This window comes from Eptatretus burgeri, chromosome 11 (assembly GCF_056783735.1).
Source record: "Eptatretus burgeri isolate ZD-2024b chromosome 11, Ebu_testis_v1, whole genome shotgun sequence".
NCBI lineage: Eukaryota > Metazoa > Chordata > Myxini > Myxiniformes > Myxinidae > Eptatretus > Eptatretus burgeri.
In genome coordinates, this window is record NC_140971.1 from 25040382 (window position 1) to 25067692 (window position 27311).

Sequence of the window (27311 nt, forward strand, 5' to 3'; positions counted from 1 at the left end):
AGACTTTTTGCAAGTGTTTGACCAGCTTGTGATTTTTTTTTTTTAAGTTCTGAAAAGAGGGAAGAGGTTGCAGCCTGCCTGTCTGAAGGGTGAGGGATGAGGGATATCACGGCAGAGGGTGAGATCGTCAGCAAATAGATGAAGAGGATTTTCCGGAGAGTGAGAGAGATCATTGATTAAGATCAGGAATAAGACTGGGCCCAGAACACTGCCTTGGGGCACTCCAACCTTGACAGGGAGAGAAGGTGAAAGGATTCAAATGGTTACTTGCAGTCCTTGCCAATCTGCCTGAGTGAACTGCTGGACTCGCTGGCACTGCGGCAGTTCTCTGAGAATATCCAGAAAGATGATTACTCTCACAAGCATGTAATCAGATAAACTAATTGGAGGAGAGGAAGAGCAGGAGAAGAGCCCATGAGATTGGGAGAAGTCTGGGTTGGAAAGTTCACAAATTGAGTCTCTCCCTTTGAATCACAGAAGTCCTGAAGTGCCATGGCTGGTGAGAGAGGTACCAACACCCAGTCAAGTTGCATGGTGACAAATTAAATCACCACATATGAGGAAGAGAGAGTTGGGATGAGTGTTTAAAAGTTGGTTGGGTCTAATGAGTGGGAGTCGTCACTGTTTGGAGGTGAGGTAAGGTCACAGCCAGAAATACTCCTGTAAATTGAGAGGTGTGACATCAGTCCAAGGGCAATGAGAATTTGAGTTATTGATGTAAAGTGCAACTACTGCTGGGGTGAGGTTCAGGCCTTTCCAGTGGGAGGAGACATTAGTTGGGGAGAGACATGAAAGAGTCAGGGACTTCTTGTGCGATGAAGAGATTTGTTGTACAGATTGTCTGGTTTATCAGCAGTGACGTGGATTGGGAAATCTGTCAGGTTTGAGCAGAGACATCAGATGTTTGAGGTCCACACAGTTAAGAGCTGGATATGAGGAGTGGGGGGAGGGGGGTGCATGACAGGGGGAAGGGGGAGAGGCTTTGCGTGTGTCTAATGAGTGGGAGGCTTTGAATCAAACTGGATGCATTTCAAAACAAGTTTTGTCATCCGTCCACAACCTTTAGAAACATCGTGCTGTATATCGTTTTTGGCCCCATCTTTCAATGGTGAACAATCACTTGCAATATTAAATTCTCATATCTGGATCCTCACCAAAATCTAATCTGTTCGTCTGTATAACACCCTACCTATCCACCAAGTTTCATCTGAATCCATCCATAACTTTTTTGGATATCCTGCTCAGACAAACATGGGTGAATACATAACCTTTGTCCACCTTAAGTGGCTTGTGGATATGTGGAAGTGTTTTACCAACAACCAGAAAGAGATATTGTCAACTTATTGTACTTCATTCATTTTCTTCATTTATTTACGTCTCAAACTACTTGCATAATACTACTTTCTTTTTAGGTCATCTCTATCATCTCAGTAGAGATGACCTAATAACCCCAGTCTCGAAGTCGGTCCGTCCGTCCGTACGTCCGTCTGTCCGTCCGTCCACAATCAAACCGAGTGGAGACAAATAACCAACAGTGGAATGGATAGAGGTCGATGAGACGTGCACAACGATATAACTTTCAAGGTCGTCCAATGTCGAGGTCAACGTCACGAGGCTGTCAAAGTTGCGAAAATCGTCGATTTCAAATCGTATCTCCTCCCTCATTTATCAAGAGAGATCAAATGTTATTAGTGATTCAGATACTATGGACTATTATCGAGAACAACACGAGCCATTTTTTTTGAAATTTGCTCTCGTTCTGATTTTATAGCCCTTCAAACTTCGTTCTGATTCCCTGTATGGGCCATTCATAAAGTACGTACATACAAAAAAAAAGTATTAAAAAATAAATAACCGGAACTCTCCGAGACAAATATTACATTTGAAGCTTTTGTCAGATTTAACTAAATCAATAGAATACAAGTTTATATGCACACTTACTTTCATTTATGACATTAACATTGTTTTGAATGTCAATTTGTACTTTTATTTTCATAAATGACGTGCTGTGATATTAAAAGAAAAAGGTAAATTACACCGCTAGGGACTACATCGTCATGGCTTTCAAACATCGGTTCATAAGGAACTGCTGGCTTTGCAAGCGATTAGCGATTAGTGATGTTTGAGGTGGGTGGGTGGTCACTTGCCTGCATCCAGAGGGGGTGGGTGGTTTTGAAACCCGGAAGTAGAGCATACGTACTTTATGAACTGCCCCTATTCCAGTCTGGCACAGAGTTACTTTCGACCTCTGGCAGAGATGACCAGCACTCCCTCTTGGGGGTATTTTTTTTTGATAAAAATTTATTTAACAAAATGTAAACTGCATTTTACATATTTTCAAATTGTATTTACTGGATTTGAACTATTTGATATCTTCTTATTTTGTATGCAGACGCTGATGCCAAACTGCGGCCACTTCGCCCCATTTGAGATAAAGGCCAACATGGCACTGGCTCCTCTTTGGCGAGGGTCCAAGGCTGATTGTAAACAGCTTGATACGCTGCTTTCACAGCAGTCAAGCTACCAGAAGAAATATTTGGAGGAGCTCAAGCAACGGCCAGCTCTTACTAGTGCAGCTACTGTCATTGGGCAGCAGTAGGTTTTGTAATGCTTTCTCAAATGCAGAGTGTCTGCATTATTGTGGGGAATCGAACTCTTTTAGTCTCTGGCACCAGATGGCTCACAGAAGTTTTGTACTTTGCATTGTTGTGTGCACGTGTTTCAGAGCGGATGTGATTATGGAAATCCCGAGAATGCCACGGGATGTACTCAAGGCACATGGTCCCATGAAGCTGCTCCATTTCCATGAGAACTACCGGCCAGCTTACTATGGGACTTGGCGGAAATGTAGCAAGCAAATCACACCTCGCAACCCTTATGCCAAAGATGAGGTGAAGTTTATGACAATCTCTATCCATCCATTTGGATCATACTCTATGCAGAGCATTGGTGCTGTTTAAGCAGTCTCCTCGGCTATTGGGCACAATCCTGGATGAATTGCCACTCTGACGTAGGGTATTCAAATGATTCAATCATAGCTCGTACTCATTTTGCTGACCTTGGAAGGATGACAGGCTGAGTCAACCCCACCTGGTATTAATTCAACGTTTTAGCGGGATCCCAAGGAGCCTGGTGTTGGCTTAGTCGTTAGGGTGGTGGCTTTGGATCCTTGGGGTCCTGAGTTTGAGCCCCGTTTCCCACTGAATTAACATCAGGGGGGTTGATTCAGCCTGTCATCCTTCCGAGATCGACGAAATGAGCACCAGTATACTGGTAATTATCCCTAAGTGTTGAAGGTGACTAAAGGGTTGGCGTCAGGAAGGGCATCCGGCCGTAAAAACATTGCCACAAGAAATTGTACCATGATTGGAGCCCGCAAAAAGCTGACCCCTGCTCTGGGAAAAAGGGTGTGATGATGACCCTAGGATCCCAAGCCCACCCCCCTAACCATTAAGCCAACACCAGGCATGATCTTTATAATTGCCTGCCACCTTCCCCATTCCATTTTTTGTTTGTAGAGGTGCAGGTATGAATAATATTATTGAGGTATTCCATTATGCGAGGGAGATGTGGAGGAGTGTATGTATATGTATGTGTATGTATATATATGGGTTAACCGGGTTACCTAATTAATCACGTGATTTAATCACTAGGGAACACGCCCTCGGTATGCCGTGTCTGAACCGGATCACTTTACCGGATTGGATGCAGCCGAGCGACACTGCCAAGGACGTACCGGCTAAAAGGAACGGATCGTTGGGAATAAAGTCCTGGCGAAGCTAGGATTCGGACCATGCTGGATCAATGAAAGAAAAGACAAAAACGAGCGGGGAACATTTCTAATAATAATTTATTTACAAGCAGGCGAGGAAAGTTATGTGGTAGAGGGAATAGTTTTATTGCGGTGTGTTATGCAGGGAAAGAAAGAAATGTGAGAGGTGCGGCAATATTACAAGCAACTTGTGAAAGCAGACTTAACATGAAATAATAATAATAATCTTCTGCAATCTTAACTTATGCGGACTGGCGCCAGGACAACTCGCGCACACACACACACACACACACACACACACACACACACACACACACACACACACACACACACACACACACACACACACACACACACACACACACACACACACACACACACACACACACACACACACACACACACACAAACCCAATGAAGAGGTGTCATGGAAACAAGAAGGGAGAGGAGTTGAGGTTAAGGTCTCTCGGTACCTTGTACAATGGATTGCCTGAACGCGCCACCAATACGTTTGGGGGGATTGCTCCGTGGTGCGATACCTCCCCAACAGCTGGCGCGTGGTCTCTCGCTTCGTGCAGCTCGCGTCAAGACCCATAGACGGAAAGACCCGGTTAACCCATAGACGGGAGGACCCTAGGTCACGTCAGCATAAAGGAGGGACTTGAGTTGGGAGGGCGTAGTCCAGGCGATGACGACAGGAGGGCGGAGTCCAGGCGATGACCAAGTCCAATGCATGTGGGGGCAGCAGAACAGAGAGGGAGAGAATGAACGGCCCCGCTCCCACCTTTATAGGCCCCCGCGGGGCAGGGGCACACCCCGAAGCGATGCGTCGTCACCCAAATCGGGCGCTCTGACTGGCCACGGCCCGGCCGCGATGGCCGGAAACAGCTTTATTCCACTAACGGTAAGATGGCCCCGAGCTGTGAAAATGTCTCGCTCTGACCACACGACATGATATGAATTTCCCACACCGAACTCCACGTCATGAATTGCCTTGCAAGAACCCCCGGGCTGTGCCCTGAGGACCGGCCAAGGGTGGCGTCGGTCCCGCATGCCTGCCCGGGCACCCCCGATTAGCGCTGATCAATGCATGCTCCGTGATGCGCCACACGGCTGGAGCGATCCAAAGTGCACATCACGCCTCTGCCCGATCACGGCTTCGCTGGCCGGAGAGGCGAAAAGGAAAGATGTTATGGCAAACCCATGCACAGACGGTAAGATGTGTCGTGCCCTGCTCTGTATGATAATAAGGTGTCATGAGCTAAGCATGGGTCTGCCTTCGAGCACGTTCTGTATTGTGCATGTGGATCTGCTATGGCCCACGTGGTCAGCGCTCGCATTCGCGTTTCAGCACTCTCATTCGTCATTTGAGGGTAATGATTGGTTTTATAATTATATGGAGGTCTGGAATAAAAAGGATGTGGATATGTGTCAGATGGAGAAATGGAGGGAAAAGAGAATGCCGATATAATTAAATCCAGAAACGGGTCGAAAGGACGTGCCACGTGTGTACTGAAAGTTGCCAGCATTTTGGGTGCTGTTTCTTCCATCTCCTCGGTACGTGTTCTGTGCAGCCTGGGCGTTGTGCTGGGTGTGCTTTCTGTGTTGTGAAAAACAACATCTGCGTGGCCTCTTTTAAGAGATGTTCGTTCGTATGTTTTTTCAATGCAACCAGCAATCCCATCCCAGATCGTCGGGAGCTCTGCGCTGTGCTACGCAAAGGTTAGGTTGAGGGATCGCTTGAGGACGGGAGCTCTGCACTTTCAATGCTCATGCAGTGACATCGCGGCCTTTCTATGCCCCTCCCCTGCAGAAGTAAGTTTGAAGTATCGCTGTATCCTCGCAGGTGTGCTGTCAATGCCCACGTGGTGTTTGAGTGCAGTGCCTGCTGGTCCACGCGAGTACCTAAATTCAGATTTACCTCTGGAATAATAAGAAAAGAAGAGTCGAAATGAAGCTAGTGGTAGAATCCAACCAAGCTATGAGATCCCTGTAACGCACGTCCCATTTGACCCACTAGACAAAAGGGAAGGGACTATCTAAATGTATATTAACGGAATAACGGTCTTGGGACCACTAGATGTTGGATGTCATTGCCTTGGAGGCATGTGGTTCCTAGAACCGCAACAATATCATGGCTATATAGGTCACATATGAAAAAATGCAATTACGGGCACATTTTAGAACATTTTTCAAATGAAATTTTGTAGATGCAATCAACATTAGGGGGACGCATGCAATATGTAATGATTTTTGGGATTTGACCTCCGGTTCATGCTCCAGGGGGTGGGTACTTAGTGTCACAAGGGTCAAAACATGAAAAACTAGAAGGGTGCTCGGTCGAGTGTATACCTCCGCTATGCAAGGCCAGATCCACGAGAGCACATGAAGCCCAATATATTTTTGAATAAAAATTAAAAATATTCTCGTATCTGGAACCGGATCCGGATCCGAATCTTCACCAAAATCTAATCGCTTCGTCCTTGTCGCAAACCCAAACTGTCTACCAAGTTTCGTCCGAATCCGTCCGTAGCTTTTTGAGAAATCCTCCACACAAACCCAGACGAGTGAAAACATAACTTCCTTCCACCTTCGGTGGTGGAGGTAAAAATTTAACTCAAAATTTGATATTTGGTCATACCTGGTGGAACTTTTTGCCATTTTTCAACATTGCTTTCGGTGTGAAACGTGGGTATTTGCAATGACATGCCATTGACTTCACTCTCATTTAATTTATTTAACTTTGCTTTGTATTTTTTGGTTGTAGGAGCTGCTGGATTATGAAGTGGACAGTGATGATGAGTGGAATGAAGAGGAACCGGGCGAATCGCTGTCTCATAGTGAAGGGGTAATGTAAATGTGCATTTTGCTTCGTGTTTTTATTTAACACTTTTGATCATCTTCGGATTTTCACTCAGCATTGCAGCCTTTTTCTGATGTGGTCATGAATTGGTTCACTTTGATACTTCATATCAAATATGTGGTTAAAGTGCACTCTACATGTGGAGAGAAAGTGTTTTCTGTGCTGTTATTAGTCTCCCGTTGGACTTGGTCTGAAACGGGGGCTTATGGAATTGGTCTCAGTTTTCGTGCATGCGTGCGTCTGCAACTATATCTCGGACATATATGGACTGATTTTGTTCGTACTTTGCACAAAGACAACACATGGTGGTATACAAATGCACATCATTTTGTTTAGCGATGCGATCAAAGATGGTTGACTGGCAGCCATTTTGTTGCTTAAATGTGTCCCCAACCATTTCTCAAACATGCATGGTCCGATTTTGTTCAAACTCGACAAAAGCACAATACATGATGGCATATATGTGCACCTCACTCTACTTTTTGATCTTATCAAAGATCGCTGACTGGTAGACTGGCGGCTATTTCAGTTGTAAAAAAACAACAACTTGGTATCGAACACGTCATCAACCATTTCTCAGACATGCATTTACCGTTGTTCAAACTTGTCACACATTTAAGGAATGATAGCTTACATATGCATGTCATTTGTTTTTTTTCCAGATCAGATCCAAGATGGCTGACTGGCAGCCATTTTGTTACTTAAATATGTCCAACCATTTCTCAAGAAATGCATGGTCTGATTTTGTTCAAACGTGGCACAAGCACAGCACATGATGGCATACACTTGCACCTCACTTTAATTTGTGATCTGATCAAAGATGGCCGACTGGTAGACTGGCAGTAATTTTCGTTGTAATAAATATGGGCTGGCCCTTTAACTCTGTACAGCAAAAGTGCTAAAACAATGGAGGCCATGACATTGTCTTTTTTTTTTTTCTTGTTTTCTCTGATTTCTCCAGGAAGAAGACAATGAGAACGAGGAGGAGGATGACGATGATAATGATGGATTTTTTGTTCCACATGGGCATTTGTCGGATGAAGAGGGTGCTTCAGATGAGGTGTGCTTGTTTGTTCACTGACAAAGGTGCCACAATTAGATAATCATTCATTGTTCAAATTTTACACCATAATATCCATCCACAAAGCACCTTTGCAGCGTGGGACCCCTTCCCCACACACGTTACGACGTATGTAGTTTAAAGCCAGTCAGTTGTTAATGATTTCTGCTTCTTGTCAGACATTTTCTTCCTTTTACATTGAAACTGAATGTTTCTTTACATGTTATAGCATTATTTACTGTTTTTATTACCCCAAACAATTTGTTCACTTCTGTCTGTCTATCTGCAAAGGTCATTTTGTGATCGAGGAACAACTTGATTTCAATTTAATGTTATATTTTGAACATGAATTGGAAAACAAACCTGCAGTTTAACAGTACTTTGTCAAACTTGGTACAAGTATGTATAATGTAAAGATGAACTGATTAGATTTTGGGGTCAAAAGGTCAGAGGTCATGTTAGGTAAAAATTGTTACCACATGAACTTGTGAACCAGTGATGGGATTTTGGCCAAACTTGGTACGAGTATACAGTATGATGTAAAGATGAACTGATTATATGTCGGCATCAAGAGGTCAAAGGTCAGATTCCGTGATAGGTTTTCGTTGCATTGATAACTTAAGAATGGCTTAAGGGATCCAAGTCAAACTTGGGACAAGTATGTATAATGATATGACATATATATATATATATATATATATATATGAATTAAAAACGGTCCGTGAGACCCTGTTCTTTATGCCTATTAATCACGTAATGTTTGCACGTTGGTTGCACACCACACAAACGTCGATTAATTACGTACTATTGGAATGCATGTTTCAACGCTTTAGACTGCTGAGACCCCAAGGACCCAAGAGACCCAAAACATACCAATAACGCAGATGACCCCCAAAGACCCTCAAGATGCCGAAGACCCAAAAGTCACCAAAAACCCTGAAGACCAAAAAGACTCCTAAGACCTTAATGCCATTTCGACCCCTTGCATCTTTCAGACAGATTAGACTCTTGGCCACTTGGACCTTCTTATATCATATGAAATTTCAAATAAATATAATATCACCAATATTAGGAATAAATTTGAAGAAAAGAAATGTTTGTATTATGATTGGTATAAATCATGCCAACACAGCAAATCTGTGATGTCAATCTCTGCAATGATGTGTGGAGAGGTGAGTGAAGTGAGCCGATCCATGCTAGTGTTTGCATAAACTAATTAGATTATGGGGTCAAGAGGTCAAAGGTCATGTTAGGTATATATGTGATTTGAGAAAGGCTGAAGGGATTTAAATCAAACTTGGTACAAGTATGTAAAATAATGTAAAGATACTGATTTGAGTGTGGGGTTAAGAGGTCAAAGGTCTGAGGTCCCTTTTGGTAAAAGTTCTGTTACCACGCTAACTTGTGAACCAGTGATGGGATTTTTTCCAAACTTGATATAAGTTTATATTTTGATGCAAAAATGAATTGATTAGATTTTGGCATCAAGAGGTCAAAAGTTAGAGTTCATGTTAGGTAAAAATGTGATACTTGAGAACAGTTGAAGGGATTTAAATCAAACTTGATACAAGTATGTACAACGATGTAAAGATGAACTGATTATATTTTTGGGTCAAGAGGTCAGAGGTTATGTTGGGTAATTTAAGTGGTTCTTTACCATTGAGAGATAGGGCAGTGCAGTATATAGCAACGATGCATACAGGATATAGAATACAAAAAATGCAGTATACAGCAGGATATTTCAAACAGTTATGGACAGATTCAGACTAAACTTGATGGATGAGTTGGGTCTGTGACAAGAACAAGCCGATTAGATTTTGATTCGTCCAGGTGCGGATTCAGCCTATCAGTCAGATACAAAATGTAAACTGTCCAGCCTGGCAGAGTAATGCTCTACCAAGTGCCTTTGTAGTTACTTTTGAGATGGCAGGGGAGGGGGGGAGGGTGGTGAGAGAAAATGTAATGACATTGGGGAAACAGGTGAGCACAATAAGCAAGGGAATGGACAAACAAGATGAGAGGAGCAGAAGAAAACGCACCAGACACTGTGGCATAATCGTCGGAGCGTCTGCTGTGAGTCTGGGAAGTCAGTGGTTTGAATCCTGGCTGAGTCACACCAAAGACCCTCAAAAATGGTACATTCTGCTTCCTTGCTTGACATTCAGGATTGAAAAAGGAGAAAGCATGGACAAATAACCATGGATTGATAATCATAGCACAGGAAAGATGGGCCTGTTCAGTGGCTGCTTCATGTGTTAAAGTTACTTGTGAGCACTACTGAATTTAGGGGTGGCCAGGTGGGGCCATGGCCCCGGGGCCCCCCACATTTAGGGCCCCCCCACAATTTCGATGACATTTTGAAAATCCCTTGAAAATGTGCTTCTAAAGTTTTATTGTCGGTGAATGAAGATTGTGAACTCTTTGTAAAGGATATCTTTTCAAAATTGTCCTTCATTGTGAGGGTCCTTTTCAAGCTTTGGCTTTTTCAAGCCGTTTCTTCCACGGTCCACAGAACGGATCCAACGTGGTCAAAAATTCCCGGGCAAGCCTCGGGCATTGGGGGCCTGCATTCGGATCTTTTTGTGGATCGATCATCGATGCTTCGGAGGGTTGAGCGTGACCGACTAACGACGGCACTGCCCACCAGAGCCCAGCAAGCACAGACGGAACACAGAGGTCCAGCCAGAGGAGAGGTGAAAAGGTGAAAGTAGACGTGGTAAAACTAGGCCAGGCCAGCACACGGCCGGCAGGGGTAGTATTGTACACACTGAAACTGTGGCTGGCAGGGAACGCTGTCAGTACCCTGCTTACTGGCGCGCACAGCACAGTAACACGGTGTGACTTTCCATGTTCCAGGTGTGTGAAACATACTTGTTGTTCGTGATTCCGGTACGTCCCACGTGCACTCTGGCAATATCTTGGTTTCTCGGTACCTACCAGCTGCAGAAACCACAATGAGTGTCTTCGGTGACGACAGGCACAAATCCAGGACTCCACGGAAATATGACAGTGGTGCTAAAAAGCGGAAACGTCCCAAGGAAAAAGATGAGACACAAGGCCGTCATCGACAAGACACAGAAAATCTCAGTTTTTTTCACTCCTGCACAAACGGGCACAAACAGGTTGTTCACTCCTATACAAATCATCTGTCCATGACAGGGGCTGGAACACCAACAGAGATAGAACAAGCAGATTTGGCAGCGCAACCCCCGCGTCAAGATTTGACCAACATCTCGGAAGGTTCCACCGACGAAGAACATGCATCAGATGAAGAAGCGCGAGATATACTGACTGATCGTGGACCTGGCTTTGCCAATGACATTGGATGTTGGCCTCCTGAGCAACCGTCATCAGAGATGATCGACTACTGGGCATCACGAGATTTGGAGCCCCTGCAGAATTCGACTGCTACCTTTGATTCATCCATACAGTTCGTTGAAGGTAGGAAACGCTGCTGCTCCAAGAACCTTTTTTACCGTAGACTACAAAACGGAGAGTCCGTGAAAAGGTCCTGGCTTTGCTTCTCCACATCAACCGGAAAACTGTACTGCATCGCTTGCAAGCTTTTTGGAGGCGCTACTCCCCTGGGCGGGGAAGGATTCAATGATTGGAAGCATGCCAGTCATTCTATCGAGGTGTATGAGCGTTCGCATGTACATTGTGCGACTATCATCCGCTTGTCAGACAGAGCAACATCCGCAAGTCGTGTGGACACTGAACTCGTCAAACAGGTGATTGAGATTGCGTACTATTGAAGGGAGGTGCTGAAACGAAGTGTGAGCGTGATATCGTTTCTAGCGTTCCGTGGATCGGATGAAATTGTTGGGTCACGGACGAATGGTAACTACCTTGGTTTAATGGAATTACTTGCAGGATATGATCCATTTTTGGCGCAGCACATTCAGAAATATGCCAACCAAGGTAGTGGCCGCACCAATTACTTATCATCTACGACATGTGAAGAGTTAGTCTCCATCATCGGAAAATCTGTTCAGGATAACATCGTCGCTCGTGTGAAAGAGGCAAAATACTTCTCTGTGTCAGTCGATTCTACTCCTGACATAAGCCACCGACCAGCTCACAGTTATTCTACGATACATCGAGAACGAGGCTCCAGTGGAGTGTTTCATGACTTTTCTGAGCAACACAGGACACACTGGACTCCAGCAAGCGACGGCATTACTGGATTTTTTGAAAGCCACTGGATTGGACATCGCTAACTGCCGAGGACAATGTTACGATAACGCATCTAATCTGAGTGGTCGATACAATGGGATGCAGGGAATGATCAAACAGGAGAACCCTCTCGCAATATTTTGCCATGCGTGACGCACTCACTGAACTTAGTCGGTCAGTTGGCCGTGGGATGCTGTAGACCTGAAGTAGTGGAACAAGCGTATGTATTTTTTACAGCTTCCACATCGCGCTACGCCAGATTATTTGAAGCCCTGAAAGACAAAGGTCTGCAAGTACCAAAGCGCCTCAGCGACACTCGCTGGTCGGCTCATTCTGATGCAACCTGAGCTCTTGTGGACGTGGATGGATGGATGGACATCATGGATGTCCTTGATCAAATTGCAAACGATGAACAACTGAATAGTGAAACGAGAAACACCGCCGAGACACTTCACCAAACGATGTGCACGCTCGAGATAGGGTTCTATGCTGGTTTCTGGTCTACTGTCCTTGGTAGATTTGATCGTGCGAGTAAAACCCTTCAGTCACAAGCTACCGATCTCAACACAGCCGTGCAGTTCCTCAAGTCACTGGCGAGCTTCGTGCAGTCACTACGCGATCAGTTTGATACATTCGTTGTTGACGGAGTAGAGCGCTCAGGTACGGAGGAATTCGCTCGCGGATCGCGTAGACGAAAGCGTAATGTCCGCATTGCTCCCTTGGACTACGGACACACTCCAGAAGTAGAACTATTCGCCAAGGAGTTCTTTCGCATCAGTGGATACGTTGCAGTGATCGACGTGCTGCTGTCGCAGTTGGAAAAGCGTACAGACGCTTACAGCGAGATGAGCGAAAGATTTGGATTCCTGCGTGCTCTTGTTCAACTCGAAGTGGAGCAGATTCGAGAGTCATGCTCGAAGCTCGTCGAGCTGTCTCGGGAAGATCTATCACCTGACCTCACAGAAGAAATGATTCAGTTCCAAGCCATGATGAAGGAGTCAGAGCCAGACTCAGGCCGTACTGAACTCGAGATGTACAGTTTTCTCATCAAGTGAAAAATCACCGATACTTTCCCAAACGTGGAAGTGCTGCTTCGGATTTACCTCTCACTGATGGTGTTGAACTGCTCTGGGGAGCGCTCGTTTTCGAAACTCAAGCTTATCAAGAACCATCTTCGCTCCACGATGGGGCAGCAGAGACTGGTCAATCTGACCATTTCAACTGAATCCGCCGTGCTCCATTCCATGCAAGTTGACAGTATTATATCGGAGTTCGCTGCTGCGAAGTCGCGCAGGAAGCTTGTCCATCGATTCAGGCAACGTGTGTACGTTCATTGATGTGGATGACACTGCCGTATATTTGCGGTCGCTGGAAGTCGGCAATTGATCACCATTTCGGATTTCTCTTGCCCAGAGGGTTTTTAGAAGTTAGAAGATTTTTATTCGAAGTTCGTAGTATGATTAATGACAGTGCGTCGTTTGTTATTTTCTTATATTAGTCCATCTCGATCTCTTACTCTTGCAGCAACAGCATTTTTGTGATTTGATTTTAGAATGAGCTCAGAGATAAGTCTTCAGCTCATCGATAAGTCACCAGCCACATCAATAACAATCTGTCCATCTTGTCATATTGTCAGATTTAATTGTAATTTGTGAACATCAATGCCAAATAATTCCTGATCAGGATCTGCCAAATCAAAAGATACAAGTTCAGTTGTTGATGAAAAAGCAGTAATAATTTAAGTTGTTGATTAATCTTCAAATTTGAGGGCCCCCCGCAATCATTGTGCCCATGGCTCCCAACATGGTAAATCCAGCCCTGCTTGTGAGGGAACTCCTATTATTTATTTTTATCCTGCAAGTAAGAGGGTTGGATTGAGTTAGGAAGAGTTAATGGGGGTCGGGATTGAGAGGACATTGTTGATTTGAGAATAGCATGTATGAAGCGATAAGAGTTGCAAAAGCAAAAAAACAGGCTGAAACCTGGCACCTTCACTCAAGTCAAAAAGTAGACCTTCTCATGGTGAGATCCTGATGTCACTTATTACAACTTAAGTGGTCAAATATTTGCCTATGTTGTTGAACTGCTGTAATCACTGAATGAATCGACCCATGGGGGTTTACACAAGATGCCCAGGAACTCTACTCAGGTTCATCCGAGCTAATATCCTGCACAGGGAGTTGCCTGGCAACGTTTGGATGATTTTAAGATGAGCAGACTGTATATGATGTATTTCTTGGACTGAATGTTTGGCCCTTCATTGTTTATACAATTTCACTTAACATACTTTGTTAACAGCAGGGAAGGGTAGTGATCATTTTGAAGCCTCTGGAACATGCTTGGCATGTATGAGTAGAGGAGAGAAATAATTCAAGATATGTGTGTCATTCCTCATCTGTTTCAATGCTGCTCGGTACGTGTTCCCAACAGGAAAACAGTCCTGAACGAAAGAAAGTTCGAGAGCAGCTCAAAAACAAGGAATGGGTTGAGCTGACTCAAGGAGCGAAGCTGAAGCCCCTTGTGCCTCGTATAGTCAGCTGCACATGGGAGAATGATGTGCACAATCCTGCTGCTAGCTCTGACATGCAGTGGCTGCGGCAGTTTTCAGCTGTCCATTTAGAAACTACGGAGGAAGAGGATGAGGAGCGGTCGAGGAACAGGCATATGGAAGAACAGCAATGTGAGCCGTGAGGACGATTGCTTTGACAGTGATGCTTCAATGGACCTGTTCATTGATTTGTGTGGAACCACATTTGGCCAGAAAGTGTTTCTAATTTAGGGAATGCTGGAAGGATGGGAAGGAGAAAATGGAAACGTTCATCCATTTTGCTTGTATTGGGAGGCCAAAAAGTGCAACTCTGCTCAAACAACTATAAAAGAAATGGTTTTTAATGAAAACACTCCATTCTTTGTGTGGAGACCTCTTTAAGTGTTGAACAACTCATTAGGCCTTGGATTGGGTTTGGTAGAGTTACGGGGAATGGCAAATACAAGCGGCCTTTCATCTGGTTTCTGAGGTTCCCAGTTTCTCATCATTTATGGAGGATGTGTTGAATTGTTTGAAGGGAGATGTCTGTTGGAAAATCTTTTCTAAACTGTCTGAATCACTGACCGATTTATTGGCAACATGAGCCCCAATGATCCTTTTTTTTTTCTTTTTTTGTTGGATACAAAGTCTCGGCTCGTGTAAGAGCAAATGCACAGAAACATATAACAAGGCAGGAGGCGAGAGGGAAGCACAGAATAGTGGGCAACAAAGACAATCAGATATCTGTGATGGAGAGGGATGGGGTGGGGTGCATGAGGTAAACAAGATGCTACTACTGGGACTTTCAGGAAGGAAAACAGGAAATATGAAGGAGGTGGGTTTGGGGTGGATTAACAGGGGTAGTAAAGATCAAGATTTTGGATGGGGGAAGATATGAGACTGTGGTGAACAGTTGTTTTGAAGACCTGGAGGGAGGAGTGTGGGATTGAAGAGAGTGTTTGAGTTTGTTCCAGAGGTGGGGAAAAAAGAGGAATGAAAAAGAGTGAAGGTGAGCAGTGATTCTTGATTTTGGCAGTTTCACCAGAAGGGGATTTTGGTGGACCTTGAGCACCCTGAGGAAATATAGGGGAGATAAATCGCAGACAGAGCGGGGGTGGGGGGCAAGGCCGGAGAGGAGATGGTTGAAGATAAAGACCACTGACATGCTTCTGAAGAGAGAGTGAGACCCAAAGACTTGGCCTCATCGCAGGAGATACCAATAATCCTAAACGCCTTGGTTTCCACAGCATGAAGTTGAGCTCGGTGTGAGGCAGGACACCACCCTAGAAGGGGGAGCAGTACTCCATCAAACCGCGAATGAAATCTTTGTACATGGTCAGTTGCTCAGGTGTGCCAAGGAAGGACTTTGCATGATGGAGGATGCCTATTTGGGGGCTGGCTTTGGAGATGTAGCTTTCCCAGGAAAGATCCTGGCAGGTAGTGAGACCCGAAAGCTTGAATGAAAGTATTTCTTCAAGAGGATTGTTGAGAAAGTAGATGGGGGGGGGGGGCGTCCGGACGGTCCTTTTTGAGAGATCGAGTGAGTGAGATTTGTCAGGATTGAAAGACATGTTCCGCATGTTGGACCAGCTTGTGATTTTATTCAGGTCTGCAGAGAGTGATGAGAGATGGTATGACAGAGGGTGGAGTTATCAAAGAGATAAAGAGGATTTTCAGGGAATCTGAGAGATCATTGATGAAAACAGAAAAAGCACAGGGTCAAGAACACTGCCTTAAGGAACTCCGGCCTGGACGGGAAGAGGAGATGAGTGAATTCCGTTAAGAGCCACGCCACGCCTTGACTGCGACGGGAGAGGAAGTCTGTGAGCCATGAGTGGAGATTACCTTGGACACCATAAGAGAGTTCGGTGAGCAGTGTGGGATGCCAGACCGTATCGAAAGCGAAAGCTCGCGATATGTCTCGGGAGATGGCTCTGATCTCATGTTTGGCATTGAGGACCCAAGCTGTTAGTAACTTATTGAGAAAGCAGAAGTATAATGTCCAAGGTTGAGCGGTCTGGTCTAAATCCAAATTAATTGACGAAAATCAAGCCATTGGAGAAGAGGAAGGATTTGATGTCTGAAGCGATGATGGATTCCATGACCTTGATGATTAGGAGCAGGCTGATTGGTCTGTAGTTGCAGGGATCAGCTTTACACCTTTTTATGCAGTGGTAATGTTTGCTGATGTCCAAGCAGATGGCAGATGACCCTGAGAAAATGAGCAGGTGGATAGAACAGAGATAGGGTGAGTATGAAAGCATGCTGGCTCTAATTTTGTCGACCTCAGAAGGATGACAGGCAGAGTCAACCCCATCTGGTATTAATTCAACAGCCGAGTGGGATTTAGAACTCAGGATCCTCAGATCCTCAGACCACCACCCTAACCATGAAGCCAACACCAGGCAAATAACAAAATCGACGAAGCAATGTACTTGAAAAATCTTTGATTTTGCAAGTAATAAACAGACCCAAATGCAATACCCTCTCCTTTGGCGAGGGGAATTACGGGCAAATTTTGTAATGAAACGTTGTGGGGTTTGTGATCAACATTGTGGGGCGCATGAAATATGCAACTATTTTTTTTGGACTTGACCTCAGTAACGTGACTCCAGTGACTCCGAACTCCAGTAACAACTGGAAATAAGTCAGAGATGGTACCACCACACTTCACAGCACTCTCAGTACCAGAGTAGAGTTAAGGCATCAGATCGATCAGTTTTGGTGGCACGCCACGAATCCTCCAGAGGGCATCCCGATTCACTGAATGGAACGCTTTACAGAGATCAACATAGGCTGCAAGCAGCCCCTGCCGAAACTCTCGTCTCCGTTCGGTGAGGACACGAAGGGCAAGGATACGGTCAATCGTTGACTTCTTTGGTGTGAAGCCTGACTGCTCTGGACGCTGGTGCTCAAGCAGATGGTGGCGAACCCTATCAAGAATTATCCGAGCAAAGACCTTGCCCGGCACTGAGAGCAGCATCACCCCTCGGTAGTTATTGCAGTCTTGGCGATCACCATTCCCTTTCCAGAGAGAGACATCAAGGCCCCATTTCCAGTCAGTTGGGATGATGCCTGTGTTCCAGGCAGAGCAGAGAACTGCTTGCAACAACATGAGCGCAGCATTTCCACCAGCCTTGAGAAGTTCAGCATAGATGCCACAGATCCCTGGAGCTTTACCCCGTTTCAACCGGTTCACCGCAGCCCGTGTTTCCCCAAGCGAAGGTGGACTACAGTTGATTGGATGGTCAGTAACAGGGATTGTAACACCCTTGACGTCCAACTCGACAGCTGGGGGATCAGCCTGGTACAACCGCTCAAAGTAACCGGCCCAGCGGTCCTTCACTTCGGACTCCTCTGTCAAGAGCCTACCACTCTCTGCTCTAACTGCAGTGCTCCGAGGGATGGGCTTGGATGAACGTAATGCGCGAATTCCCCTGTAAGCGGGACGAGAATCACCTGTCCACAGGTGATGCTCTACCCCCTCACAGATTCCTCGCACATAGGCCTCCTTGTCCACCCTTAGCACACGTACAGTTTCACGTTTCAGCTCCCTGAACAGCTCAGCTCTGCCATTCAGCCTGGCCCTGCGATTCTGGTCAGTGGTATCCAGTGTCCCTTGAGAGACAAAATTCTTCTTTGCCCTGCGGTGAGTTCCAAGACATCCACCGGCAACATCAATGACGGTGGTCTTGAAGGCACTCCACAACTCTTCAGGACTCCCCAAAGCACCCAGACCCCCCAAGTGTTGACTCGGTCTGTTCGCAAACTCCTCAGCTACTCTCTCATCCCTGAGCTTGCCAACATCCAGCCTAGGCTGGGATGGTACCATTCTCCTGGATGGATATAAGGTGCAACTTCAAAGTTGGTACAACAAGCCTGTGGTCAGTATTGAGGAACTGAGCACTGCGGTAGACCCTGCAGTTCTGGATCATCCTCCAGCGACCATCAACGAGGACATGGTCAATCTCCTTTGCCACACCGCCAGCGTTGGAATACCAAGTCCAGCGATGAGCTTGTGGGCGCTGAAACCATGAACCAGCCACCCTAAGTCCATGACTTCTTGCAAAGTGAAGGAACTTAGTGCTTTTCAGGTTCACAGTTCCAGACCCATGGGGACCAACACATGTCTCATAACCATCCCTATCAGTTCCAGCCGATGCATTGAAATCCCCCAAGATCAGAAGTGTATTTCGTCTGGGGCACTGATCAACCACAGACTCGTGCGTGACTTCACGGTGAGATCACTCGCCTCAGTTGGAGCATAAACAGAGACCAGGGAAATGACACCGAAGGAGGGACACATCCTTAGTCTTATAATACGCTCGTTGACCGGTTTTACCTCAATTATCATTGGAGTCAGGTTATTGGACACAGCTACAGGAACTCCTTGGGCATGGTAACCATCAGAATAATATCAGGTAACCATCAGAACAGATGACTCCAATCATCAGGCATGCTTGGGAATAATATCTCTAAAATCCAGATTATTTCTTGAAATGGCCAGAAAGGTGACTTGTGGGGGGTGGGGGATGGGGGGGGAGAGGTGAGGTCACAATATGTGAAGAATAAAGGAAATTGTATCAAATGTGTTTTGATTGGTGAAACTTAATGTTGGTGAAACTTAATGCTCCTCCAAATTAATTTTTTTCTTTATGTTGCTCGATTTGGCCTCGTGGAAGAATAACTGGTAACACCTCAGAATCGTGAAGTGCGATATTGATTTGAGAATCCTTTTTGCTCTTATTTATTGCAGAAACATGACTTTTTCTCAAGTTGTTGGAGGTGTTTTAATTCAACAAGACAGAACAGTTAGTTTGTAATGGCTACATGTCGGAGATGGCTAATAGTTGTGGTGCTACCCTTTTAAATGGTAAGGTGTTTGACATATGGAGTTGCTGACTATGTCAAAATGGATTCCTCCCCCCCCCCCCCTTTGCGGTAGTCCTGCGGGAGCTGTTGCCTTATCTTCATGGCAGCCCAAGCAGCAGCCGTGACATCATCAAAAATGTGCATTCTGAAAGGGCCTTGCGTACGGCGGGCTTGAACGCACTGCCCTCGAAGAGACGACTTAAGAAGCTTATTCAGCAAAACGCCACCTACCGCAAACACGAGTGTCGGCCACCCTGTTGGCTTGTGCACGATCACGTGTTGCACAGTCTCGGGATGTCTGACTTGCAACTAATGAACATCAGCGTACATACGCATCACAATGAAGTGAGCAGCACTCCCAAGATCACCGCCTTCTTACAGCCTGTAATTGACAGCAAGCATGTAAGTCCACCATTTGCTTGCCTGTGCTCGTTTTCATGTGTTTTTCGTATATTCTCTTTCCATGCTCGATGGTGGAAGTCTTAAAGCTTTTTTGGCCCGTAAATTCCAAGCGATTTTGTTTTCAGGAAAGTGATGTGGAGATGCCTTCGCAGACAGAAGAAGAAAGTGGCATGGTTGCTTGCAGGTAATGCATAACTTTAATGGCAATAATTGTGGACCATCTTCAAAATTGCCAAAAATGTTGGTGAAAGCAGTTTTGTACGTCAGCTACACAAGGTTAAGTCGTTGTCATTTCGTGAATGTTTACGCCATCTTATTGGCGATTAAGCCATGGGGTCATTGTTAGACTTATCATTGTCTAAATCATACTTGATTACATTGTGAACGAATGTCCACACCCTCAGTTCTGTTGTCAAGAAGGGGTATCTTGAAAGTATATGGTGCGTTTACGTCGTGGATGCGTTCCCAAACACTGCAATGTTATTCGGATACAATCTTCCATATATGGTGTTATAATTGGGGTTGGGGGCGGGTGATGCACTGCTGGGGAAATGTTTGTGTTCACACGAACTTAACCTTTAATCAAGTACATTTCACCATCGGGCGAAACGTGAGACTGGGAGATAAAGCGACACAGCAGACACAGAGCACTTGCCATGTTATCGGTTCTCCACTCGTGGGCGACGCGACGTTGTCGCTTCTCCACGGGCAGATGGCACAGTACTGTATTTTAAAATTGTGCAAGGTGCTGTATTGGATCAGCATGACTTAACACGTTATGAGATGATAATCGTTTTGACAACGTTCTTTCAAGATGACTCAAATGGACTCGACCAAAATCGTTTGGTGATTTACTGTCATGTATTTGCATATGCATGTAGGCCCAGTGATGTAATGCCTGAACTCATGATTAATAGTCTTTGCTTTAAAGGTCCCATGACACTCAAAAGCACTGAAATTGCATAATATATATATATATATATATATATAGTATATATATATATATATATATATATATATATATATATATATATATATATATATATATATATATATATATATAGTATATATAAAAAATCTTCTTCTTTCGTCTGCTCCCTTTTGGGGGTCGCCACAGCGGATCATCCGTAAGATCAGCATCGTGATTTGGCACAGGTTTTATGCCGGATGCCCTTCCTGACGCAAGCCTGGTCGCCTCTTACGACACAGGGATATGGTACACCTATTTTAACCAGGGTATACACCGGCCCAGTACACTGGTACTCATTTCGCCGACCTCGGAAGGATGGCAGGCTGAGTCAACCCCCTGGTGAATTAATTCAGCGGGCAACGAGGCTTGAACTCAGGACCCTCGGATCCCAAGTCGCCACATAATATATATATATATATATATATATATATATATATATATATATATATATATATATATATATATATATATATAGTGGGGCAACTTAGCATAACAATTGTGCATTTTGTGAGGAAAGCACCAAATTTGGCACACTCGTAGCCTATCATATTATGAACAGATTTGGATATTGCGCCATCTCAAATTCAGCCGCTGATGGCTGTGACAGCCATTTTCCACTGCCATCAAAAATTTTGAGATGGCCCAATATCGAAATCTGTTCATAATATGATAGGCTACTAGTGTGCCAAATTTGGTGCTTTCCTCACAAAATGCACAATTGTTATGCTATATTTAGCTAAGTTGCACCACGAAATGTCCTAAATGAGTTTTTCATCGTGATTTCTGATCTGACAGTTTTTTTTCACAATACTCGTTCTGCAAAATGTAAAATTAAAAAAAAAACTCTTCAGGAACACCCCTAAAAATTCTGCCGAAATCTAATGAACGGCGCGTAACCCACATGACGTCATCTCCAGAACGACAAAGGTTGCACGCAAATTACTCGGGTTGGTGGTCTACGTGATTGTATTGGCTTTCTGTGTGTTTCCACATTTGATTGATCGACTCAAATGCTTCGTTCATTTCTGCTTTTAAAAAATCAAACATTCGGTTTTGATAAATGGATGACATGGACTTTGATTTGTCTGGTAGCGACAGTGGGTGTGAGAGAAATGAAGGATTTTGTCTGAATCAGATGGAGAATTGTCAGATAACGTAGTCGCGGGAGGTGAAGTTCAGGCAGCTGGAAATGGAATACAGCCTTACGAGTTCATGCCCGAAGCAGGACAAGCAGAGGAAAATGGCGATGAAATTCCCAGAGTTCATGATGATCAGGAGGACATCGAAGGAACACTTGGCAATAACAACTGGTTAGACTAAATCCTATTCGTAATTCAATAATGTAAATTATACTTGCATACTGCTCGATGTCAGAAATATTTTAGTGAGGTGACGTGACCAGCGCAGCGGGCATGTTGCTCTGCGGCGAATGAATCTCAAGCAAGGCCAGCCCATGTCATTGGCCGTATAGCTCCATGCATAAAACTAAGCAATCTCGCTGTCCGGATACGATGAAAACTTGTGTGCAGAACACACCTTGCAACACAATTGTCTGGAGTAGTCCGATAAATCTGACGTTCTGTTGCATTTTTATTTATTTTATTCCTACTGTCGTCGTGTAGCGCCAGTAGAAAACAATGAAGAAAAGAGCATCATAAAAGAAAGCTACAGCACGTCAGATTTATCGGACTAGTCGGACGGACGATGGATTTATCGGTCTAGTCTAGACTCTTGAGTTGACAAGTAACTTGTATTAGCATGCACACAATGTATAAGTCAATGCGAAAGAGTCCCGAGGCTTTGAGGCCGTGTAATTGGACAGATGAATGTCTTTCCGAGTTGTGCCAACATATTTTTCCCTGTTCATTTATTACAGCATTTTGGCTAAATGTTAATGAATAGCAAGCCAATGGAAGCAGTACCTTCACTTTGGAATAAACCCCTGTATGTCGAGTGCAGCCATACCTGGCTTGCATGTATGTGGAATCGTACCTATCCCAGCAGGCTGGTTTCAACGAACAATTCAATAAGCTGCAAAATGTGGGTGCAGGTTTTTCACAGTTTGATTTTAAAATTGTCTCCTTGCGCCTTGAAATGATGCAATATTAATCTTTAGTATTTTACTTGTATGTCCCTCTAAGTTTCTTTTTTAATGGAAAGGTTCAACAGTCACATTTAATATTTTGTGGACATGGAATAGCCCTTTATCGTGCATACATGTATTGGATTTGTACACGACTACGACAAGGTAGTAAAGGGATAAATAATTGCCTCGTGATTGTTGTGCATACACGGCTCAGAAGCAGAATTTCTTTTCCGCGAAACAATCACAGGAATTAAGACGATCAGTGAGATAGCAAACACATGTGCACAATGCATTTGTACTTACTTTATACGGCGCATGACGTCTAATCAATCCACTCTGAACGAGTCGCGTTCTGGAGATGACCTCAACGGTCACGTGACCTGCGGTTCGCTGAACTCCAATTTTTTGAGGGGCTGGGCATAGCAAGTTGTGAAAAGCACTACAAATGTTCGAAATATTGGTATAGTTATCCATTGTTGATTTTAAAAAAGAAACATGGGTGATTTCTTCACTCGGAAGGTCAAGTTAATATATAAATAACCAGAAACTTTTGAGTGTCATGGGACCTTTAATTTGCTCTCCAGTTTCCAATTGCATGCAAGAGAAAATAGATCTTCAAGGATGGATTGATTTTTTTTTTTGATTTTTTTTTTAAACAACAAAAAAACCAAAATTCCACAGTGGGTTCAGGCAGAGTAAACATTGAAATCCGAGTTCGAGGAAGGCAATTTTCTCAAAAAAAAAATAATAATAAATCACATTAACATGCAGAGGTCATTGACCGCTCAGCACCATCATCATGATAAACATGTGGTATCTCTTCTACAGTCCACATCATTATGTACAATATAAAGTCTGTGGGCCAGTACTACACCAGAACTTACAAATTTATTTTTTCATTTTGACATACATGGTATGATTCAGGGTGCAGACAAATGCAAATCGGCAATGGAAGAGGTCACTGACCTTAATATTTAAAACAGATCAAACTTCAATTTTGAAACTGATCCATAGACATCTGCAGGACACAGAGAAACAGTTGTATAAAAGATGTATTATTTGGGGATTTATGAACATGATACATAGTGCTCACAGCAAATTGTTGTTGGCAGAGGTCAGAGGTCAAATCCAAGATTGCTCCAACATCTGAAAATAAATAGCAGAGTATTTAAAGATACTGCAGAAAATTTCATGCTTTTATCAGAGTGTACTGCACATCACTTTATTGCTCATCAAGCAGAACTGCAACAAAGGTCGTTCTTGGTTGATGTCGGACTTTTTTTATGTGAAATCAAAAAGTGCATGGAAGCAAATGAAACAGCTATTTCTCAAGGTACTCCATTGCTGTACATATGCACTTGACCCATCAATGTTGTTGTGCTTCGTTTCCATCTGTGTAATCTTTGGGATGGATGTGCATCATGTACCCTTGATGCACTACGTCTTCATAGATTTATAAATGCCAGTCAACATTTTGAGTGATCCAAAGATGAAAATGATGAGTGTCGATTGACAATTTATATATTTTTGGAATTTTCATCCCATCTCCACTGGAGTAGTCACCATCACATGAAGATGAGTATTATCATGAATCACCATCACATGAAGATGAGTATTATTGGGCATGAAGATGAGTATTATCATGGTTCAAAATAGCATGCCTGGTTACTGTCCGTGTATTTGGCACTTCGTTGTTGAAGTTGTAGTAGTAGTATAGCCCTGGACAGTTCTCTTGAATAAGCTCGGGCACGGAGACAGCCGATTTATCTCCTCGGAGTGACCCAAAGATCCCCCACATCCAGGATGGCGTAGCCCTACCCTCAAAGTCAGGGCCATGACAGAGTTAGAGAGATGATGGGGAATGGCCCAGTCCATGGGGACCGATCGGCACTCTGACCGTGACTGCGCTGCCCTGATGAATCCAGGAAGATTTGGCCCCTGACTTCTGTTGGGGGGTGGGGGGTACAAACACCACAGAGGTCACTTCATTGTGAAAAAGGTCGTTGTGGTAGTCGTGATTGTTTTCCCACATTCAATAAATTTCACATTAATTGATCTGAAGTCTCAAAAGACTATTCTCTCTTCAAGAAACCAAAAATAAGTAATCTCCTACATATAAGCTTTCCAGCTGATGACTCTCTCTCTCTCTATCAAGTGCAGCCTGTGGCTGCTGGTTGCATCATTGGTTGGGACATGGCTATGCCGCTGATGCAGTGTCCCCCTTACCAGTACACTGGTGCTCATTTTGCCGACCTCGGAAGGATGACAGGCTGAGTCAACCTCCTGGTGTATTAATTCAGCGGCCAATGGGGCTTGAACTCAGGACCCTAGGATCTCAAGCCACCACCCTAACCACGAAGCCAACATCAGGCTCAGCTGATGACTGAAGCTTGACTTTTATTGGTCATGGTGGAGACGAAGAATGTTTCGAACATTGGGGTCCATTCGTTACCCCCTCCCCACACCTTAATTTTTAAATGAGAATGGCCAGGTTTCCACAGTTCTATCAATGATATCTAAATTCATGGATATGAATCTGCATTCCTGATCATTTATCACTTGCTGTCAGACACAGATAATTTTCAACATCTCTCATTAATGCACAACCATTAAAACTATGTGAAAGATAACAAATCACCAAATTATACAGTCTCCTGTGAATTTCAGCTGGTTTCATGTTCAACTGAAAAAGGAACTGAATGTGCACCTTTGTTCCACAGCATGCACAACTGTCATTCAGCATCATCTTGATTTTACCCAGAATGCTTTCACTTCTGTTATTACCACTTGAATACCTTCCTCAATTGGACAATCCTATTATTAATTTGCAATTGCTCATTGGCTTTGACACCAATATAAATTTTTATTACAGTCCCGAGGCATCAAAAAGCTACACATGCACTGCATGGCCAAAAGTATGCAGACACCCCTTCCAATTGGAGGATTCAGCTATTTTAGCCACAACCATTGCTGACAGGTGTATAAAAACAAGCACACAGCCATGCAATCTCCATAGATAAAAACTTTGACAGTGGAATGGGCCCGACTGAAGAGCTCAGTGACTTTCAATGTGACACTGTCATAGGATTGACCTTTCCTTTCCAACAAGTCAGTTCATTAAATTTCTGCCCTGCAAGAGCTGCCCCAGTCAACTGTAAGTGCTGTTATTGTGAAGTGGAAACGTCTCGGACAAACAACAGCTCAGCCACGAAGTGGTAGGCCACACAATATCATAGAACGGGACTGCCTCATGCTGAAGTGCATAGCGTGAAGAAATCGTCTGTCATCAGTTGCAACACTCACTAAGGTTTTCCGCACTGACTCTGGAAGCAACATCAGCACAAGTATTTTTCATCAAGAGTTTCATGAAATGGGCTTCCATTGCCGAGCAGCCGCACACAAGACTAAGATCACCATGCGCCATGCCAAGCGTCGGCTGAAGTGGTGTAAAATTCACTGCCATTGGACTCTGGAGCAATGGAAACGCGTTCTCTGGAGTGATGAAACACGCTTCACCATCTAGCAGTCCGACGGACTAAACTGGGTTTGGCGGATGCGAGGAGAAAGCTACCTGCCCGAATGCGTAGTGCCAATTGTAAAGTTTGGTGGAGGAGGAATAATGGTCTGAGGCTGTTTGTCATGGTTCAGGTTCGGCCTCTTACTTCCACTAAAGGGAAATGTTAATGGTACAGCATACAATGACATTCCAGACGATTCTGTGCTTCCAACTTTGTGGCAACAGTTTGGGGAAGGTCCTTTCCTGTTTCAGCATGACAATACCCCCTTGCACAAAGCGAGGTCCATCCAGAAATGATTTGTCGAGATCGGTGTGGAAGAACTTGACTGGCCTGCACAGAGCCCTGATCTCAACCCCATCGAACACGTTTGGGGGATGAATTGGAACGCCGACTGCAAGCCAGACCTAATCGCCCAACATCATTGCCCGACCTCACTCATGTTCTTTTGGCTGAATGGAATCAAATCCCCGCAGCAATGTTCCAACATCTCGTGGAAAGTCTTCCCAGAAGAGTGGAGGCTGTTATAGCAGCAAAGAGGAAACCAACTCCATATTAATGCCCAAAGGGGAACAAACTCCATATTGATGCCCATGATTTTGGAATGAGATGTTGGACGAGCAGGTGTCCATATACTTTTGGCCATGGAATGTATCAAACAAATTGTTTCAAACAGAGCACCTTGCTGTCATTCGAGTATTTAAGTTGCATCAGATGTGGAAATAAATGTAAATTGTTGCTCCCAGCTTGATGACAGAATATGCCAATGGCGTGTTTTTTTTTCTGCCTCGATCCTGACCCCATTCGGTATCCCATGGTGGCACAGAAAACTTGCTCGTTTCAGCAATGACGTATTCTCTTTCATTTATTTTAACATATTCCACAATAAAAAGTACACTTGAACTGTCCTCATTAGTTTAGTTAGCTGGTACACTTGTCTTGATAAAAGCTTTTGTTTCTAATTATAAGACCATGAGTTATAAAGATTAAGGCCTTTGTTACCGGGGCATCTTAGCTTTCTTGACTTCACTGCACTCGTGAAAATTAAAAACAATTCCTCTTGGTGAA

General features: G+C 44.2%; 2 protein-coding genes across 6 annotated transcripts in view; one reads left to right on the plus strand and one right to left on the minus strand.

Moving 5' to 3' along the window:
• The window catches only part of CHAF1A (chromatin assembly factor 1 subunit A), a 109645-nt gene that overhangs the window by 74927 nt on the left and 7407 nt on the right, over positions 1-27311 (plus strand). For both annotated transcript variants that reach the window (XM_085845593.1, XM_085845594.1), the window contains exons 8-14: positions 2393-2595; positions 2726-2891; positions 6540-6620; positions 7597-7695; positions 14302-14551; positions 19344-19672; positions 19798-19856. In XM_085845593.1, the coding sequence (XP_085701719.1) occupies positions 2393-2595; positions 2726-2891; positions 6540-6620; positions 7597-7695; positions 14302-14551; positions 19344-19672; positions 19798-19856 (1187 nt within the window). The remainder of the gene's footprint in view (positions 1-2392; positions 2596-2725; positions 2892-6539; positions 6621-7596; positions 7696-14301; positions 14552-19343; positions 19673-19797; positions 19857-27311) is intronic.
• The window catches only part of CNTLN (centlein), a 77689-nt gene continuing 73654 nt past the window's right edge, over positions 23277-27311 (minus strand). For all 4 annotated transcript variants that reach the window (XR_015049152.1, XM_085845599.1, XM_085845597.1 and 1 more), the window contains one exon: positions 23277-24673. Coding sequence is in view for 3 of the 4 variants with exons in the window: in XM_085845599.1 (XP_085701725.1) it covers positions 24572-24673 (102 nt within the window). In the remaining variant the exon portion in view is untranslated. The remainder of the gene's footprint in view (positions 24674-27311) is intronic.